The sequence below is a fragment of the Erythrolamprus reginae genome, chromosome 1, assembly GCF_031021105.1.
Source record: "Erythrolamprus reginae isolate rEryReg1 chromosome 1, rEryReg1.hap1, whole genome shotgun sequence".
NCBI lineage: Eukaryota > Metazoa > Chordata > Lepidosauria > Squamata > Dipsadidae > Erythrolamprus > Erythrolamprus reginae.
In genome coordinates, this window is record NC_091950.1 from 395,987,344 (window position 1) to 396,009,141 (window position 21,798).

Below are 21,798 nucleotides of genomic sequence, written 5' to 3' on the forward strand. Positions count from 1 at the left end.
ACACAAGCCCAGATCTGCTCCGTTCTATCACATTTTAATCTGGACAAATCACCATTATATCCTAGAGCCAAATCATAAATGGCCCTCTCCCTAAAAACTATTTCCAACTGCTCTAATTAGCTGTCAGCTTCCCATCTTGGATAAAAAGGCACAATGAATGGCTTTTAGGATACTCTTGACTGTTCCAATTCCAGGCTGCAGGGAAAATATACCTTGATGGTCTCTCATCCATTTTCCTGATAAGCTTGCATTTAATGTAAGCCCAAGCTGGAAATCCACCTCCAGCCATTATTCACCTGAGCCGCTGCATGAAGGATCCAGGAGAATGTATCTCACTTTGCTGTACTTGGAGTCGGTGGGATCTGTGGCTAAGAAGTCTTGGTGTGCCAGCTGATGGCAAGTGACCCCTGCCCGTACCAACATAGTGCTCATGGTGGCCAGTCGCTTGGCATCGAGATCAAAGGCAAAGATCTGCCTGCATTTCAAGAGACAGGAAGGAAGTTTTGAGTGGGCGCGGACACATCAGATAGAGTGGCACCTCTACCTACGAACACCTCTACTTACAAACTTTTCTAGATAAGAACCAGGTGTTCAAGATTTTTTGCCTCTTCTCAAGAACCATTTTCCACTTACAAACCCGAGCCTCCGAAACTGTAACTGGAAAAGGCAGGGAGAAGCCTCTGTGGGGCCTCTGTAGGAATCTCCTGGGAGGAAACAGGGCCGGAAAAGGTGGGGAGAAGCCTCCATGGGGCCTCTTTAGGAATCTCCTGGGAGGAAACAGGGCCTCCACCCTCCCTGTGGTTTCCCCAATCACATGCATTATTTGCTTTTACATTGATTCCTATGGGAACAATTGCTTCTTCTTATAAACTTTTATATCTAAGAACCTGGTCACAGAATGAATTAAGTTTGCAAGCAGAGGTACCACTGTACCTCCACAGGAGAGAAAGGTGAAAAAACAGTAACTTCACCACAAGCAGCTGTTCCTCTCCAACGTTTATCCAAAGCTTAGTCATCTGCAGGATCTATTTTCTCTAACCTGGTTTCTTGGAATTATGGCTTTCTGATTGGAAGAATCAAATGAGATCGAGCTCCCGAGATCTACAAAGACTGGAAGGGTATTGCTTCAAAGTTCATCCCTCTGTCTGGAGGGTGTGCAGGAATTATGTTACAAAAGGGAATAGTAGTTTTGCAGCTAATAAGTTACTTTTGCCATTAAACTGCTGAAAATACTCCACTGGCTGGGTTAACACACAGTATTAATCCACGATCTGCAATGAGCACATTCATGCAATGTACTAAGCCAATTAAAAATAAAATTCATATTACATTTTAGAATGACCTGTGTGAAACCAACTCTAGTCACAAGCACTGTTCACTGTAAGCTGCGCGTGTGTGCACGCGCGCCCCAAAATACCCCCCCACGCACCCTTTTCCAAGGGCGCGCGCTCCCCATCCCCCTGCCCGCCCGCGGGGGGGCAGGGGCAGGGAGGCGCCGGCAGTAGACATGGGTGGAAGGAAAGGGAGCCGCGGCCGCCCGCCTCCCCACGGTGCCTCCGGCCCCCTCGCGACCCTGGCCTCACGGTGCTGCCCCCCGCCCGCCCGATCCGCTCCCTCTCTGGCTTTCTCCTCCTCCACCTCCTGCCTTGGGGCGCGACTTCTCCTGCGGCGGTCGCTGTAGCAGCTGCGGCTTCTCCTCCTCATCCGCGCTCCCAGCCAGGGGGCTGCGAGGGAGGGTTTTCTCCACGCGCTTCGGGAATTACTGCCCCGCCCCTCTCGCAGCCCCTTCACTGAGAGCGCTTTCATCCTGGACTTTCAGCAAGGGGGCTGCAGTAGAGGCAGGGCAGGCAGATGAAATTTAAGTAACTATAGCAAGGATGTCTGCAGAAGGAATATACAGTGTTCCCTCGATTTTCACGGGTTTGAACTTCAGCCAATCAGTTATCACAAAAATTTCACCCATCATTGCTGATGGCCCGAAATCTCAGCCAATCAGCGGTGTTATCCCGGCGTGCATTAGTACTTTTACAACTATTGAAACTTATTAGAAGACATGCCCAAGATGCCTCCTAAACGATGAAGTGGTGATTGAAGAAGATCCTTAGTTATGTTAATAATTTTTGCAAATAAATAACAAATAAATAATTATGTTTATAAATATCAGGATCACTAAGTGTCTTATTCAATGCTGAGTACCAGTAATAATGGTGAGTAAATGGTTGTTGAGGGAATGGGAAATGGTAATTTAGGGGCTTAAAGAGTTAAGGGAAGGCTTGTGATACTGTTCATAGCCAAAAATAGTGCATTTACTTCCGCCTGTCTACTTCGCGGAAATTCGACTTTCGCGGGCGGTCTCAGAACGTATCCCCCGCAAAAATCAAGGGAACACTGTATTGTCAAAGGTGGGGGGCTGATTTGAGGCTGCAAAAATTCTTCACCCGTTTCTGGAAGGAGGAAACGAAGGACTGGAGCAAAAGATTTGCAAGGAAGATAGAGAGACAGACACATAACGTTAAGCAGCACCTGAGGGAGTAACCTATCAGATCTGCAAAACTGACCAGATGAGATGGGGAAATTGGGATTTGGAGGGGTGGGGGTGAGGGCTTGCTAGTACCATTCTATTCCAGATCTGTCTGGGAGCCTAATGCAAATGCTACTTCGGCTACATTATCCTTATCATCCGGATCTTTGTCGAAATTACTGTTCTGCTGTGAGCTTCCACAGAGGTAGAACGGCCGTTCTGTAGCCTAGAATGCTGCCTAAAACATTTCCACGAATAAATGGCATTGCCCTTCCTTTCCCTTACCCTTTGTTCTTCATAATGGCAGCCAGCTGGCTGGTTTTGTTGCCGGGTGCAGCGCAGGCGTCAATCACATGGGACCCTGGAGTGGGGTTCAGGACAAAGGCGGGGAGGCAGCTGGCCTGGGGTTAAAATACATGCAGCTGAGATCAATGCCCACTCATCCACATAGGGCAGGCCCGTCACCCTCCCTCCATATCCCCCAGCCTCAATAGCAGCTTCCCAAACGTATCGTCAAGAAACATTTAATGTCCACTGCATTCATGCCTGTATTTTTTTGGCAAGTGAAGAGCCTGGTTAAAGCTAAGCTGACATTGTGCTGCAATGGCTTCTGATTGGTCTCTGGTCACAATTCAAGGTGTTGTTAGTTATTTAGTTATTTAGTTAGTTTGTTAGTTTATTTAGTTATTTAGTTATTTAGTTTGTTAGTTTGTTTGTTAGTTAGTTAGTTAGTTAGTTAGTTAGTTAGTTAGTTAGTTAGTTAGTTAGTTAGTTAGTTAGTTTGTTTATTTATTTGATTTTTATGCCACCCTTCTCCTTAGACTCAGGGCGGCTTACAACATGTTAGCAATAGCACTTTTTTTTAACAGAGCTAGGCTATTGCCCCCACAATCCGGGTCCTCATTTTACCCACCTCGGAAGGATGGAAGGCTGAGTCAACCTTGAGCCGGTAATGAGATTTGAACCGCTGACCTTCAGATCTACAAGTTAGCTTCAGTGGCCTGCATTATAGCACTCTACCTGCTGTGCCATCCCATAATAATTATCACTATTATTATCACTATTATCACTATTATTATTATTATTATTTAGATCTGTATGCCGCCCTTCTCCAAAAACTTGGGGCGGCTCAAAGAATAAATATAAACAAAACGTACAAAAACAAATCTAATACATTAAAACTACAGCTAAAAACCCTATGTATTACTCAATCAGACAATCCAATCACACCAGGCATTACATTTATTGGTCAGGGGAGCAAGATCTAATGGCCCCAGGCCTGGCAACATAGGTGAGTCTTGCGACGCTTACGGAAGTCAAGGAGGGTGGGGGCAGTGCGAATCTCCGGGGGGAGCTGATTCCAGAAGGCCGGCCCCCCCACAGAGAAGGCTCTTCCCCTAGGCCCCGCCAAATGATATTGTCTGGTTGACGGTACCTGGAGAAGACTGACTCTGTGGGACCTAACTGGCTGCTGGGATTTATGCTTTATTTATTACCTATAAAGCCCTACATGGCTTATGACCAGACTATTATGGGATCGTCTCCTGCCACATACCACCCTCTGACCGATTAGAGCCCACAGGGTTAGCCTTCTCCGGGTCCCATCGACTAAGCAGTGTCAGTTGGCGGGCCCCATGGAGGACCTCCTCTGTGGCGGCCCCGGGTCTCTGGAACCAACTACCCCCCAAGGTCCATGCAGCCCCCACTCTACTGGGTTTCCGTATGGCCTTGAAAACTTGGCTTTACCAGCAGGCCTGGGAGCCATTGAGAATTGACATCTCCTTATTTCAGCCTGGACACAAATTGATTTGGGATGTTTTGATGGTGTGAATGTATTGAATAGATTGTAAGGGTTTTCATTATGATGAAATGTTTTAACTGAGGATTTATATCATTTTATTATTTTATTGCTGTAAGCTGCCCTGAGTCCTCAGGGAATGGGCGGCATATAAATTTAATTACATAAATAAATAAATTTCTGTATTTCAAGTAGAGAATTTATGAAAAAATGAAAAGTGGGGTGTTATCGCAAGCTAGTTTTATAGCAATAGCACTTAGACTTTTACACCACTCAACGGTGCTTTTACAGCCCTCTCTAAGCGGTTTGCAGAGTCAGCCCATTGCCCCCAACAATCTAGATCCTAATTTGACCGACCTTGGAAGGATGGAAGGCTGAGTCAATCTTGAGTGAGATTTGAACTGCAGAAATGAAATAGCAACCACTATCTACGGGACCGCCTTCTGCCGCACGAATCCCAGCGACCAGTTAGGTCCCACAGAGTTGGCCTTCTCCGGGTCCCGTCAACTAAACAATGTCGTTTGGCAGGACCCAGGGGAAGAGCCTTCTCTGTGGTGGCCCCGACCTTCTGGAATCAGCTCCCCCCAGAGATCAGAATTGCCCCCAGCCTCCTTTCCTTTCTTAAGCTCCTTAAAACCCACCTCTGTTGTCAGGCATGGGGGAATTGAGATATTCCTTCCCCCCAGGCCTATACAATTTATGCATGGTATATTTGTGTGTATGTTTGGTTTTTAATAAGGGCTTTTAGTTATTTTAAATATTAGATTTGTTATATGTTGTTTTATTATTGTTGTTAGCCACCCCGAGTCTACGGAGAGGGGCGGCATTCAAATCCAATCCAATCCAATCCAATCCAATCAAGCAAGACTTCAAAGCTGTAGTGTAAAGCCTAAGAGGCCTGAAACCAGCCAGAAGCTGCACTTGGAAGGAAGAGGGAGGCCATCAAAGAGTCTGACTTTGTTGAGCAACTTCATCAAGGCAGGTCAGCTGCCAGTTAAGCAGATTCACCAGCCCTTCCTTCTGGTCCAGGTGGAAAAGTCCTCAGGCCACTGTGTCCTACCCAGAGGTGGGTGCTTCCTGGTTCGGACCATTTCGCCCAAATTGGTGGCAGGCTGCTAGAAATGTCACAGAGCCGTTTCTGTTAGTGCCAGTCTGTCAACAGCACCATATATTTTTTTTGAATTTTTCTTTGGGGAGGGGGGATTTTTTGCTGATTTTTTTTCTTCTGCGCATGCCCAGGAGCAAAGTTTCTGGAACTGTGCATCTCTTATTTGAAACTTTTAAAAGATTTTTTGGCATTGCGCATGTGTGAGCCTCTACAAGGCACAGCAACACAAAACGGGGGGAAGCGAATCAGCGGAACGGTAAGCATAAAACGTATCAGGAAAGACTTAATGAACTCAATCTGTATAGTCTGGAGGACAGAAGGAAAATGGGGGACATGATCGAAACATTTAAATATGTTAAAGGGTTAAATAAGGTCCAGGAGGGAAGTGTTTTTAATAGGAAAGTGAACACAAGAACAAGGGGACACCATCTGAAGTTAGTTGGGGGAAAGATCAAAAGCAACATGAGAAAATATTATTTTACTGAAAGAGTAGTAGATCCTTGGAACAAACTTCCAGCAGACGTGGTAGATAAATCCACAGTAACTGAATTTTAAAATGCCTGGGATAAACATCCATCCATCCTATGATAAAATACAGAAAATAGTATAAGGGCAGACTAGATGGACCATGAGGTCTTTTTCTGCCGTCAGACTTCTATGTTTCTATGTTTCTAAGTTAGAATCCACCTCTGGTCCTACCCCAGCTTCACTCACCTTGTCCTGGAGAATGATGTGGCCAGCCTGATAGAGCTGGTGGTCATGGAGGTCTGTCTTAGGAGGGAAGATCAACAGGTCGGGAAGTTGGAGGTCCAGCAGGAATTTCTTCTTCGATAACATGGCTTCCTCCATACTGAAAATGATAAGAATAAAGGTGGAAAGCTGTTGCTTCTTCCCCAAGCTAAAAAACCCAACAGGACCGACACAGACTTCAGAGGATAATCAGAACTGTGGAAAAATACAACTGCTGCCAACCTGCCTTCCATTGAGGACCTGTAGACTGCCCGAGTCAAAAAGAGGGCTGGGAAAATATTTACTAGCCCCTTACATCCTGGACACAAAGTGTTTCAACTCCTACCTTCAAAACAATGCTATGGAGCACTGCACACCAAGACAACTAGACACAAGAACAGTTTTTTTCCTGAAGGCCATCACTCTGCTAAACAAATAATTCCCTCAACACTGTCAAACTATTTTATCTGTTTATCCATTTTAATATCTATTTTCTTAATTACTCTATTTACTAAATCTGCACCACTATTACTACTAGTCTTTTCTCATCATTCCTATTACCCATCTCCTCCCACTTATGGCTGTATGACTAACTTGTTGCTTGTATCCTTACAATTTATATTAATATTGATTGTTTCCTGATTGCTTATTTGACCCCTATGACAATCATTAAGAGTTGAATCTCATGATTCTTGACAAATGAATATTTTCTTTTATGTACACTGAGAGCATATACACCAAGACAAATTCCTTGGGTGTCCAATCACACCTGGCCAATAAAGAATTCTATTCTATTCTATTCTATTCTATTCTATTCTATTCTATTAGATTCTTTAGAAAACCCTCTCCTACCAGACAATGTTCCCTCTAATTTTTTTTCGGTGTGGGCGGAAAAGTATAGTGTCTGAGCGACAGTCCCTCTGGGATTGGGCGGTATAGAAGTATGTATGTATGTATGTATGTATGTATGTATGTATGCATGCATGCATGCATGCATGTATGTATAAATAAATAAAAAAATTCCCTTCTTTTTTATTAAAAGAAATTAATAATACAACAAAACCAAAATCTATAACTATTATTACTATCTTCTCCTCTTTTTCCATCCCTGTCTCCTCCCCTTTTGTGTGTGTGTGTGTGTGTGTGTGTGTGAGCTATTGGAAATGGTTCAAGAGTTCACACACACACACACACACACAAACGGCTGGGGCTTTTTTTCTCTGTTATTATTTGGGTGCTTTTTACCATATGCTTTAAATCAAGAGTCATTTCTCTTTCGATTTCTCTCCCCCTCTTGCTCTCTCTCTCTCTCTCTCGTTTTCTTTCTCTTTCTATTGTTTTCTTTCTCTCTCACTCTTTCTCTCTTTCTCTCTTTCTCCTGTTCTCTCTCTTGCTATCTCTCCCCCCATTCTCTCTCTCTCTCTCTCTCTCTCTCTCTCACTTACTTTCTATCTCCCTCTCTCTCTGTGTGTCAGCGAGGGGGCTGCGAGAGCGCTTTCTCCGAGCACTTGTGGAATGCCTGCCCTGCCTCTACTGCAGCCCCCTTGCTGAAAGTCCGGGACGAAAGCGCTCCCAGCGAAGGGGCTGCAAGAGGGGCGGGGCGGGCATATGTTACCTTTACTGGGGTAAACTCCGCTTAACTATAGCTAGTGATCGCAAGCAACTTTTAAAACAATTGTAAGTCTCCTTGTCCCGAAGGTGCTTTTTTCAAGAGGCTGCTGGGCTTTCTGGTTTTTCTTTGAAGATGTTTCGCTTCTCATCCAAGAAGCCCTATATGGCTCAGGACCAAGTTACCTTTGGGACCACCTTCTGCCGCACACCTCTCATCGACCGATAAGAAACATAGAAACATAGAAGTCTGACGGCAGAAAAAGACCTCATGGTCTATCTAGTCTGCCCTTATACTATTTTCTGTATTTTATCTTAGGATGGATATATGTTTATCCCAGGCATGTTTAAATTCAGTTACTGTGGATTTATCTACCACATCTGCTGGAAGTTTGTTCCAAGGATCTACTACTCTTTCAGTAAAATAATATTTTCTCATGTTGCTTTTGATCTTTCCCCCAACTAACTTCAGATTGTGTCCCCTTGTTCTTGTGTTCACTTTCCTATTAAAAACACTTCCCTCCTGGACCGTATTTAACCCTTTAATATATTTAAATGTTTCGATCATGTCCCCCCTTTTCCTTCTGTCCTCCAGACTATACAGATTGAGTTCATTAAGTCTTTCCTGATACGTTTTATGCTTAAGACCTTCCACCATTCTTGTAGCCCGTCTTTGGACCCGTTCAATTTTGTCAATATCTTTTTGTAGGTGAGGTCTCCAGAACTGAACACAGTATTCCAAATGTGGTCTCACCAGCATTCTATATAGTGGGATCATAATCTCCCTCTTCCTGCTTGTTATACCTCTAGCTATGCAGCCAAGCATCCTACTTGCTTTCCCTACCGCCTGACTCAGAGCCCACAGAGTCAGCCTTCCCCGGGTCCCGTCAGCCAAACAATGTCGACTGGCGGGCCTGCGGGAAAGGGTCTTCTCTCTGGTGGCCCCGACTCTATGGAACCAACTGCCTCCAGAGATTCACACCCTTCCCATCTTGCCAGCCTCCTTTCCTCTCTTTTGGGCCTCCCACAAAGCTGTGAAGACCTGGCTCTTCCAGCAGGCCTGGCGCCGTTGAGCGAACGAAACCTAGATCCGGCTAGGAATGAGTGTGAGAGTATGTGTGTTTGAGTAGGGTTCTTTATTAATATTTTTATATTGTTTTTATGTATTGTTCTTATTTAGTGGGAGCCGCCCAGTCCTTCGGGTGCTAATTAATAAATATAAGCACAATAAATAAATAAATACACAAAGCTTCTTCAGGTCTAGGCTGGGAAGCGAAACACCTTCAACAAAAACAAAACACAAAAACACAAGAATATCCAGTGACCTTTGGGACAACTATGACCTGGATGACTGACAATCTGCACAGACAGTAAGTCTCCCTCAAGCTACGTTGGCCTCAATTACTACACAGTCCTTTCAGTGTTGCCTCCTGGCCAATGGTCTGATGGTGATGTGCCACTGTCTACTTTTCGGTTGTTTCTCAAAATCCCTCTAGCCCAAGGGTATCAAACTGGATTTCTTTGAGGGCCGGATCAGCATTGAAGTTCTCCTTCAGGGGCTGGCCGTATGTGTGTGTGTGTAGATAGGACTGACACCCTCTGCAGCACCTTGCCAGCCAAAATGAGGCACAGGGGCCCATGGGGCCACACACACCCTATTTTAGCCGGCAAAGTGCTACATGAGGCCATTCAGGCCAAAAACAAGGCACAGGGGGACTACCTCATGCCCAATTTTAGCTGCCAGAGGCACCACAGGCCTGTCCTTTGCTATTTCCAGGCCATCTCTGTGGGCCAGATTTAAACATCCGGAGGGGGCAGTTCCGGCCCACGGGCCTTGAGTTTGACACACCTACTCTAGCCTAAAGTCCTCACATTCCCTGGTTGTGTGTCTCATCCATTGTAAGCAGGCTGGACTCTACTTGTTTGTTTGTTTTTTAAGATAAACTGTGTTCTAGTTTCAGGCTAAGGCAACTAATAGTTGAAATAAAGGATTGCTAAATGCATATACTGTATTTGTAAAACACAACAACAACTTTATTCTCTTTCCTCTTCTTCCCCTCAATCATCTTTGCACGCAGCGCCTTCTTTTATCATCTCTAGTTTTAGCATTAAAGGAAAGTAACTTGAAAGTCATATAAACACATTCCACAAGTCATTCTAAAATTTATGGGCTAATCAGTGTTAATCCAGAGTCATAAAAGCAGGCTTATAAATTCACACAATGTATAGCTTATGCAGAGATGGTTAGAGAAGCCCCCATTTTGAAACGGCAAGATTGACGACTCAGCTTTCTCGGTGTGAGGAAATTAATTAACCAGTTCCTCCCCTTCTAATATTTTTTCCCTAACACTTGTTCACTTCTCCTCTGCAAGCGTCTGAAGTAAGGGTTCACCCACTTGACATCTTCTTCGCTAGAACTGGAATGCATCTGCACGTCACCTGCCTCCTCCCTTTCTGTCTGTAAATCAGGCCCTTTTACCAATTCATAATCGCTTTCCCCTTCGGAATCCGAAAAATCTGCAGGCTGAACGGGAGTATACACAAAAAACTCCAGATAGGCCAGAATGAAAATGGATGCTTTGGGCTGCACATGAGTGCTATTGCTAACATGTTGTAAGCCGCCCTGAGTCTATGAATGAATGAATGAATGAATGAATGAATGAATGAATGAATGAATGAATGAATGAATGAATGAATGAGAGGAGGAACAGTGAGCAATTGCAGATTCCCAAAAAGTTGGCAACGCTACAGTCTGTTGCAAATTTTTCGAGAATCTGCAATTGCTCACTGAGAGCCCGCCTGTCCCTCAGAAACAGAGCAGAGGTTGGAGAAGAGTAAACAAGAGGTATGCATGATTTCAAGGGGTTTTAAATAATCTTTTAAAATTATTCTTTTTAGATGTTCTCTCTGCTGTGAGCAACCCAGAGTCCTCAAACAAACAAACAATAAACTAACCAGGTTGCTTTGCCCTGGTATGAGTAGCCTTGGCGTTTGAAGTAATCAATGACGTCATCAACACACGTCTTCAATAAATTCACTCGGACGTAGCGTGGTATCTGAAGTGCTGAGGGGGGGGGGGGAAAGAGACAGAGGTCTTCTTAAATCAAATTCCTAGGTTCTCCATAATGTGTAACTTGCTTTGTCTTTTGTATCCATTTTATAATAATAATAATAATAATAATAATAATAATAATAATAATAATAATAATAATAATAATAATATCAATACAACACAGCAAACGAGATCACTATGCTGAATTTCGTATTTCACTAGTCGGGCGCTTCCCAAGCACCTAGGACTGCGTGATGTAGCGGCGAATTATGATTGACAATCCCAGTAAAGCGGCCTTTTGCAATTGACAGATGGAGATTTTGTCAATTCCGATGGTTTTCAAATGTCCGCTGAGATCCTTTGGCACTGCGCCCAGCGTGCCATGGATCACTGGGACCATTTTCACTGGCTTATGCCAGAGTTGTTGCAGCTCGATTTTTAGATCTTCGTATTTCACTAATTTCTCTAGCTGCTTCTCCTCAATTCTGCTGTCCCCTGGGATTGCGATGTCGATGATCCATACTTTCTTTTTCTCCACAATCAGGATGTCTGGTGTGTTATGCTTCCAAATTCGGTCAGTCTGAAGTTGGTAGTCCCACAGTAGTTTTGCTTGCTCATTTTCAACCACTTTTTCGGGCTTATGATCCCACCAGTTCTTTGCCACTGGCAAATGGTAGTTCCGGAGCAAGTTCCAGTGGATCATCATCATCATCATCATCATCATTAATTAGATTTGTATGCCGCCCCTCTCCGAAGACTCATAGCGGCTCACAACAATAATAAACAATGTAACAAATCCAATACTTAAAAAGATATTTAAAAACCCATCCTTAAAATAACTATACAACTCAATCATACCATACATAAATCATATTAGCAAAGGGATACCTCAATTTCCCCATGCCTGGTGACATAGGTGGGTTTTCAGCAACTTATGAAAGGCAAGGAGGGTAGGGGTGGTTCTAATATCCGGGGGGGAGTTGATTCCAGAGGGCCGGGGCTGCCACAGAGGAGGCTCTCCTCCTGGGTCCCGCCAGACGACATTGTTTAATCGACGGGACCCAGAGAAAGCCAACTCTGTGGGACCTAATCAGCCGCTGGGATTTGTGCAGCAGAAGGCGGTCAGGAAGGTATTCTGATCCGATGCCATTTTGATCTAGCAAGAACAATATCTCACGTAGCCAGAATAGATTGTAGCCAGATTGGAAGAAAACTTCCCACAGGCATTGCTCTCGTTCACGCCTTAATACTTAATGCAACACCTCTCAGCTGTGGCTAGGGGGGCTTTTGCACAGGTTCGATTTGTCTACCTGTTGCGGCCCTACCTTGACCAGGAGATGCTTCACACCGTCACTCACACCCTCATCACCTCTCGTCTTGAGTCTTGCAATGCGCTCTACATGGGGCTACCCTTGAAGAGTGTTTGGAAACTTCAGCTGGTGCATAATGCAACGCGTGTAATAACTAGGTATGCCTGTGTTATTCCAACTTTATGTGAGCTGCATTGGTTGCTAGTCAGTGTCTGAACCCAATTCAAGGTATTGGTCAGGGCCAGACTATTTATGGGGCCACCTCCGACCTCATACCTCATTGTGGCCAGTAAGAGCCCACAGAGCCGACCTTCTCCAGGTCCCGTCTGCCAAGCAATGCCGGTTGGCGGGTCCTCAGGGAAGAGCCTTCTCTGTGGTGGCTCTGACCCTATGGAATCAACTGCCCCCAGAGATTTGCACTATTTCCTCCCTACCGGTCTTCAGGAAAGCCCTTAAGACCTGGCTTTTCTGGCAGGGCTGGAATTAGATTGACTGCTGTGTGTGTATGGTTTTTTTAAAGATATTATTTTATTGTTATTATATTACTGATTTTATTATGTAATTTTGATTATATTTTAATATTACTGTATTTATCCCACTTGTTAGCTGCTCTGAGTTTGCTTTGGGATGAGCGACAAATAAATGTATGCATGTATGTATGTATATTTATTTATTTATTTATTAGATTTGTATGCTGCCCCTCTTCATAGACTTGGGGCAACTAACAACAGTAAAAAGACAATATGAACAAATCTAATATTAAAAGTAATGTAAAAAAACCCAATTTAAGAAACCAATCATACATACAGACATACCATGCATAACTTTTTTTTTAATAAGCCTAGGGGGAAGGGAATATCTCATTTCCCCCATGCCTGACGACAGAGGTGGGTTTTAAGGAGCTTACGAAAGGCAAGGAGGGTGGGGGCAACTCTGATATCTGGGGGGAGTTGGTTCCAGAGGGTCGGGGCCGCCACAGAGAAGGCTCTTCCCCTGGGTCCCGCCAAACGACATTGTTTAGTTGACGGGACCAGGAGAAGGCCAACTCTGTGGGACCTAACCGGTCGCTGGGATTCATGCGGCAGAAGACGGTCCCGGAGATATTCTAGTCCGATGCCATGAAGGGCTTTATAGGTCATAACCAACACTTTGAATTGTGACCGGAAACCGATCGGCAACCAATGCAGACTGCGGAGTGTTGGTGTGACATGGGCATATTTAGGAAAGCCCATGATTGCTCTCGCAGCTGCATTCTGCACGATCTGAAGTTTCCAAACACTTTTCAAAGGTAGCCCCATGTAGAGAGCGTTACAGTAGTCGAGCCTCGAGGTGATTTCATCATGGCCTGAGTAAGCTCCAGTTCTCTGAGTTCAGTCAGCATGGTAACTCATAAATCGTATTTTATGAACCGTAAGGGCTGGTTCACACAACACATGAAGCCAAACCAAATACATCTCATGACGATTTAACATAACACGCAAATCCAACTTTGGCTGACTGACGGAGCTGACCTTAAGTTTCAGACACCCAGCGTTAAATCCTGCCCAATTGCTGCCAAGAGACACACATTGGCCAAACATTTGAGACAGGCTTTCCAAAAGCTGCAAAGCTTTTATTCCCATTTTTTTTTCAGTTGCAGCTGATGTAACACTGCTGTCTATTTAAGTTCGACCCTCCGACCTCTTCCAAAACCTCCAAGCATCTACCTCTGTCAGAATCTCCAGCTGGGGGCAGAAGATCTTCATTGCGGCTCACTTTTTTCTGGACCTTCAAGCGGGCAAGCTCAGCCTGGAGACGTGCATGATGCTTCAATACCAGGGCCTTCCCACGCCCTCCACCACGAAGCCCCTTGCCAATGAGTAAGTCATATACCAACACCTAGGAAAGGAGAGGAGCAGGAGAAAGTGAACACAAGAACAAGGGGACACAATCTGAGGTTAGATCAGAAGCAACATTAGCAAATATTATTTCTTTGAAAGAGTAGTAGATGCTTGGAACAAACTTCCAGCAGACGTGGTTGGTAAATCCACAGTGCCTGGGATAAACATATATCCATCCTAAGATAAAAGACAGGAAATAGTATAAGGGCAGACCAGATGGACCATAAGGTCTTTTTCTGCCATCAATCTTCTTTGTTTCCAAAAGTTGGATCTGAGCCTTAGAGTGGAATATCTGGCTCTACAATGGATTGAGGAGATATCAGCTATGGTGTATCTAAGGAAGTTTTTTTAAGAAGACGGATAGGCCACACCTGGACAGCACCAGCTAATCTTCAGTAAGACATGTCGGTAAGACGGAATGAAAGAAGGCATTGAAAATCAAACTTTGTTTGAGTCATGGATATATTTACTTGTCATAGTTAAATGGTTCTTTTTCTCCTCAATTCATGGGTATTTATCTTGAATATAATCATTGAATTATCTGTATTCCCACATTGCAAGCTGAGTTGAGAAAAGAAGATGGGTCCAATGACTTTCTATGGCTGAGGGAAGACCTGAAGCTAACAATCCTAATCCAACACTTTTTACAGAAGCAGCTGCCAATACAATACTCAGATTGAGGATTCCTTTTGCCCAAGTGCATTATTTTACATTTGGAAACATTAAACTGCAGTTTCCATTGCTTTGACCACTTATCTAGCAAAGCTAAATCATTTGCCATATTACAGACGCCTCCAGGAATATCAACCCTATTGTACACTTTAGAATCATTGGCAAAGAGGCAAACCTTCCCTAACAAACCAGAGTCTCCAGCTGGTGGCAGAAGATATTCGTTGAATCTTCATTTAACAGTAATTGAACTTAAACATGCCTGGGATAAACATATATCCATCCTAAGATACAATACAAGAAATAGTATAAGGGCAGACTAGATGGACCATGAGGTTTTTTTCTGCCGTCAATCTTCTATGTTTCTATGAAAGGTAGGAAGGAAGGAAGGAAGGAAGGAAGGAGGAAGGAAAAAGAAAAGATAGAATAGAATGCAGAATAATAGAGTTGGAAGGGACCTATTAGGTATCATTTTCCCTGCTCAAACAGGAGACCTTATATCAGGGGTCCTCAAGCTTGGCAACTGTAAGACTTGTGGATTTCAACTCCAAGAATTCTCTAGCCAGCTATGCTGAAGTCTACAAGTCTTAACAGTTGCCAAGTTTGAAGGCCTCTGTGCTATATCCTTCAGGACAAATGGCTATCCAATTTCTTCTTAAAAATGGATGGAGTATTTAAAACTTCTAGAGGCAAGAGAGAACAGCGAAAGAGGAAAAAACACCCAAATGGCTGACATTGCATGCTTTTTCTACATTCCATCCCCTCATACAGTGGTATCTTTACTTAAGAACTTAATTCGTTCTGTGACCAGGTTCTTAAGTAGAAAAGTTTGTAAGTAGAAGCAATTTTTCCCATAGGAATCAATGTAAAAGCAAATAATGCATGCAAAACCATTAGGAATGAAATAAACGCTTGGAATTTGGGTGGGAGGAGGAGGAGGAAGTAGAGGAGGAGGAGAGTTGCTGCCCAGAGCGAAGGGAGCATTTCTTTTCTTTGGCCACTGGCAGAGGTGCATTCCCTCTCCAAGTGCCCAGAGAAAGGAAAATGCTTCGTTCGCTCTGGACTGCCAACACCTCCTTAAGCACCACCGAAAGGCTCCTCTGGCAGCCCAGAAAAGCCTGAGATGGCCAGAATTAAAGTGGCAATGGCAGGAAACAGGCTGGGCCTTTGTGCGGCTCTCAAATTTGCTGGGGAATTTTTCCAGGCTTGGGTTCTTAAGTAGAAAATGGTTCTTAAGATGAGGCAAAAAAATCTTGAACACCCGGTTCTTATCTACAAAAGTTCTTAAATAGAGGCATTCTTAAGTAGAGGTACCACTGTATAGTTGGACTTTCCCTTCTATCATTGTTCCCTTCTCCATTTCCAAAGGCATTACCAGGTACCAGAAAAAGGGGCCTGCTGTTGTGGATTCCCCCAAATCTATCCACATGAGCAGCCCGGGTTGAAGTCACTTACAAAATACTGATTGTGCACTTCCAAGCAATAATGATCCATGCAGTTACTAAACGCAAGACAACTCCCAAATAAGGAGTTGTAGATTGTATGACAAATGGTTTCAACCTTCTCATAAGGAATGGTCACATCTGTTCACCTTGGCCAGATGTGGCTGCAGCTTCTTTTCAGCACGGAACAAACCAGCAGCCTCTATGATAGAATCCAGGACAGAAGAATAGCGACGTGTTTCTGAAACAAGGGCATAGAGCAGCCGTGTATTCTGCAAAAGGAAAGAATGTTGTTGATGGAATCAGAAGAATTGATGATGATACTAAGCAAACAACGCCAACAAATCTGGAAGACCATAGGTTGTGAGCCGCCCTGAGTCCTCAGAGAGCGGCAGCATACAAATCCAATCAATCAATTACTGAATGAGTAGTAGATCCTTGGAACAAACTTCCAGCAGACGTGGTTGGTAAATCCACAGTAACTGAATTTAAACATGCCTGGGATAAACATATATCCATTGTAAGATAAAATACAGGAAATAGTATAAGGGCAGACTAGATGGACCATGAGGTCTTTTTCTGCCGTCAGTCTTCTATGTTTCTATGTTTCTAATAAATAAAATAAATAAATACAGTGGAAAACATATGGGGAGAGGCCTACCAAAACTAAAAAAGAAGACTTAAGGGTTTGCGGAATCTATTACACAGTAGTTGCACATGCTAACAAAAATAAACTATAAAACTATGGAATGTCCTTAGCAAAATGGGACTCGCAAAACATTGGGAAAGCCATGGAACATAGCAGAAAAGACTGACTCCAGGTCAGCAAAAAAATGATATAAAGTGGTATCCTTTCTCCTTATTTATTCATTCTATATGCTAAGCATATAATTGGGGGGGGGGGGGGTTTAAAATGGGAAGAAAAAAATATCAGTGACTTGCACTATGCTGGTACTACTACTCTGATACCTGACAAGGCAAATGGTCTTCAATTTTTTGTAAGGAAAATCAGTAAAAATGAAAAAACAGGATTAACATTATTTATTTAATCTTTCACATTTCTGAATTGCCCTTCTCCCTCAAAGATTAATATAAAGCCCTACATGGCTTAGGACCAGATTATTTACTGGACCGTCTTCTGCCTCATGTATCCCAGCGACCAATAAGGTTGCACAATCTCGGCCTCCTGGCTGATGGGACCATGGGGGGGAGCCTTCTCTGTTGCGGCCCCAGTCCTCTGGAACCAACTATCCCCAGAGATTCATACTGCCCCCACTCTCCTCGCCTTTCGAAAAGCACTTAAAACACACCTACGTATGTCAGCAGGCCTGAAGTCCTTAAGAGATGGTTCTCTGCCCAGCCACTAGTATGCATGAGTGTTGATTGCATGTTGTTTTATTAGGATAAACGTTTTAGCATTGTTATTATGTATTGGGGTATTTTTAAATTTGTATAATATAGGAAGGAAGGAAGGAGGGAGGGAGGGAGGGAGGGAGGGAGGAAGGGGACAATAGACATGAAACTCATGTCAACAGATATAGCAACCAGACCTAGAGTTGGCAATGAAGATACTGAAGTGGTAAATAGCTCTGCTTTTTAGGATCAACTAATAGTAAAGCAACAAGCCAGTCAAGAGATAAATCACAGACCAGTGCTTGGTACAGCAGCCCTGAAGACCTTAAAAACATATTCAGATGCTGCAATTTGTCAGAATCTACAAAGATCAGAACAGTGCAAGTGAATGTTGGACTTTGGGGGGGGGGAGAACAGGATAGAAAGAGTATTGACACTTTTGAATTTTGGTCCTGGGCAAAATCTGGGGAATACCATGGATAGCCAGGAAAAACAAAACCAAGGCATCTTTACTTTCATTCTTTTTTTCTTCTTTCATCTTTAAATAAATCAAACCAGAATTGTCACTTGAGGTACAATAACCTCAAGGCTTAAATTGTATTTTGGACACACAACGCTAAGCCATTTTTGAGAAGCAGCAGCCCATTAAAGGCATTGCTAACCTACGATAAACTTTTTACTGTAGACCCAACGCATTTTTGCATCGTTTTGGGCAGAAGATTTTTTTTTTAATTACACCCAAAATACTCATTGAACTCCTTCAAATGAAGCCCGCTTCCTAAAAAGAAGAACACCACCACCACAACTAACTGTCGTCCAGCAGTATTTATAGTTAGCAATAAAAAAATAGCCTATCCTCGCACGTGGAGGGTCTATTCCCACCCCTCACCTCCATTCATTTTTTAACTCTTAAGTTGTGCAAAAACCCGTCAACTTGCCGGGAAGTGACTGCCATAGACGAGAGTCTTCAGAGAACCTTCCCGACGCTCCAACTTTGCCAAGATAGAAGCGGCGACGCCGTAAAGACCAAACGCGGCGCCGCTTCCCTGCTTGCCCTGCCGCATCTTCCTCGGGGTGTTTGGATCCGGACTTCTGGGAGCCTCCCGGCGCGCACGCGTTCAGCGAGGAAATGAACTGCGCGTGCGTAAAGCAAGGTTTTTTTTTTCGTAGAGCTATACTACGGCAGCTTTTTATAGCATCGAACTACAGTATTGGACGTAACGAGTTTGGAGATTGGGTGCAAAATGCCACGCGCGGGAAGGAATGGGGAATGGAATTGGAATGGAATAGAGTAGAATAGACTTGGAATTAGAAATGGAAGTGGAATGGAATGGGAATTGGAATGGAATACAATAAAATAGGAATTGGAATGGAATTGGAATAGAATGGAATAGAGTAGAATAGATTTGGAATTAGAATGGAAGTGGAATGGAAATTGGAACTGGAATGCAATAGAATAGACTTGGAATTAGAATGGAATAGAATAGAATCGGAGTTCTTTATTAGCCAAGTGTGATTGGACACACAAGGAATTTGTCTTTGAAGCATATGCTCGCAGTGTACATAAAATACACATTTGTCAAGAATCATCAGGTACAACACAATGACTGTCATAGGGTGCAAATAAGCAATCAGGAATCAATCAATATAAATCATAAGGATGCAAGCAACGTTACAGTCATACAGTCATAAATGGGAAGAAAGGGGTGATAGGAACAATGAGAAGATTAATAGTAATAGTAATGCAGCCTTCGTGAAAAGTTTGACAGTTTCACTGCAGTCGTCATTCTGTGTACGTAAAAAACAAGGATAAGCTTAAAGAAATGCTGAATGAAGGACAAATCAGTTTGGTCCCGAGATCTCTAGCGTCCGCCTGCTGGAACTGGGGAATTCTGGGCGTTGAAGTCCAACGAGTCTTAAAAGTTGCCAAGTTTGGAAACCGCACTGATGTAAAGGCTATCAGAACTAGTTACAAGAATCAAGTCCATAGATGGCGCTAAAGGCTTAAGAGTGTTCTCTTTCCTGTATGCCATCTAGTGGCCATCGGATGTTTGCAACTCAGATCTCGTTCCCCTCAGTGGGAATGCAATGCAGCCATAAACATCACTGATGTTGATACCTAATTTGGGGAATGAAACATCTGTAAGAAAACAAGCAAGATCAGAGAAAATCAAAGACCCCTCATATACTTGGACTACAAGTATTCTCTCATTTACTGAAATATCAGTGTGTTGGGATGCAATACCTTGACTGAATTCATAACTTTATTTATTTATTTATTTATTTATTTGTTTGTTTGTTTCTTTGTTTGGTTTATTTATTTATTTATATTTAGTCCAATACATAATACACATTGAAGAGAATAGGTTATGTAGTAATACCAAATAAAGAAAAGAATAGAAGGAAAAGATATAAAAGTATAGGTGAACATATTTGAAAGGAAGAAAAGATAAATGAGATAGGAGAAATTGGACAGGGGACGAAAGGCACACTGCTGCACTTATGCACGCCCCTTACTGACCTCTTAGGAATCTGGAGAGGTCAATCGTGGATAGTCTAAGGGAGAAATGTTGGGGGGTTAGGGGTGGACACTACTGAGTCAGGTAATGAGTTCCACGCTTCGACAACTCGGTTGCTGAAGTCATATTTTTTTACAGTCAAGTTTGGAGCAGTTAATATTAAGTTTGAATCTGTTGCGTGTTCTTGTGTTGTTGCGGTTGAAGCTGAAGTAGTCATTGACAGGTAGAACGTTGCAGCATATGATCTTGTGGGCAATACTTGTAATGGGACGATATGTTCAGACAACATTGCTACTCTGCCTTACCCCAGAGCCAGGATGCTGGAGCAGGAGTGGGTATTGGAGTGGTGGAGGTGGTGATCAGGTCCAAACCCACCTTCAGACAAGAAAATCGAGTCTGCGGAGAGGGGTGGCATACAAATATAAATAAGTAAGTAAGTAAGTAAGTAAGTAAGTAAGTAAGTAAGTAAGTAAGTAAGTAAGTAAGTAAGTAAGTAAGTAAGTAAAAAATAAATAAATAAATAAATAAATAAATAAATAAATAAATAAATAAATAAATAAATTGGCTGGAAAACTGGCCAGTTGCTCCCTCTTGCATACAAAGTTGTGTGAGAAAATAGGCCAGGTTTAAATACAAATTATGTCATCTTCAATAGCCATAGAGGTATAACTTGACCGCACTGTGGGGAGGGGGGACCTATAGTCTATTATCTTTAATGTTGTGTTCTCATTTTTTGACATGTACTCGCTTCCAGACAACACACTCAACTTAGTTAAATACCTAGTGCCTTATTTTCACAATATACAGTACTAAGGTTGATTAGTGACCACCTTGGTTAGGTGGGGTTTGGGTTTTTTGTTTTTGTTTTTTGCAAAAACACAGGCATTTTTGCCATCGCCCAGCACCTAGGAGTTTTCTGCAGGCATCCCAGACTCTCTGTCCATCTCATTTTTGCAAAACAAATGGGTCCATTTTTTGCAAAAATGGGACACAGGAGCGAGGCTTCGGGACAGCAAAAAATGGCTATATTCAGTGTATAAGATGCAGCAACATTTCCACCATTTTAGGGGGGAAATCTTATATTCAGAAAAAGATGGTAGTTGAAAAAGGAGAGGTGAAAAGTAATTCTAAAGAAAATTATTGTTTTTAAAGATAAATGAAAAAAATGCTGAAAAGCAAAATTGGATTATTATATTATTACAACTTCTTTGGATGATTGAAGGAGATTTAAAAAATAAAAGTAAAGAAAATATTTAATGTTTCAACTTGAAAAAGGGAATAAGAAATATTTGGGGTTAGGGCAAATTGTATTATTGTTTAAATATTAGAAGATACAGGAGGAAAGTAAAATTTAAAAAAAAAATACAGAGAAAGAATATTGTTGTGGTTAGCTTTGGCCCAGCTCCTGCTCCAAGGAATGTGCAGGTGGATGTGGGGGAAACATCCACATACCGCAGGCCTGTTTTGCTCCCAATGGAATCTGCTGACAAAGCCTCCTCTGACCAAGGAAGCGTGAGTGACAGGGAAGAGGGGAGTTTCGCACACAGCCCAGGAGGAGATCAATCATCTGTATCATCCCTGGATTCTGAACAAGAATTAATGACCCATCCACGCATGCGTAGAGTGATGCATAGGAGACAACAACTGATGGATTATTACAAGAGAAAATGAGGCCACTTGTGGTTGGGTGGGGCTGCTGTAATTAGTGCTACAGATAAAACTGCCGCCTGGTGTTTTAGCCTCATGGCAGTTTATCTGATTCATTGTTTCATCAAAATCGTGGTTTCTGTGCTGTTCAAGATTGTGTGT

The 21,798-nt window shown here is 43.0% G+C and overlaps 1 protein-coding gene across 3 annotated transcripts in view; it reads right to left on the bottom strand.

The window, feature by feature from the left end:
- Positions 1–18,614, bottom strand: part of NSUN5 (NOP2/Sun RNA methyltransferase 5) — a 59,662-nt gene extending 41,048 nt beyond the window's left edge. For 2 of the 3 annotated variants that reach the window (XR_011557574.1, XM_070735037.1), the window contains exons 1-7: positions 18,409–18,614; positions 16,267–16,389; positions 13,833–14,004; positions 10,720–10,828; positions 6,142–6,277; positions 2,807–2,922; positions 297–475 (exon numbers count right to left, since the gene is read on the bottom strand). Coding sequence is in view for 2 of the 3 variants with exons in the window: in XM_070735037.1 (XP_070591138.1) it covers positions 297–475; positions 2,807–2,922; positions 6,142–6,277; positions 10,720–10,828; positions 13,833–14,004; positions 16,267–16,389; positions 18,409–18,534 (961 nt within the window). In the remaining variant the exon portion in view is untranslated. The remainder of the gene's footprint in view (positions 1–296; positions 476–2,806; positions 2,923–6,141; positions 6,278–10,719; positions 10,829–13,832; positions 14,005–16,266; positions 16,390–18,408) is intronic. The other variant, XM_070735036.1, reaches the window with a different exon arrangement.
- Positions 18,615–21,798: the final 3,184 nt, after the last annotated feature.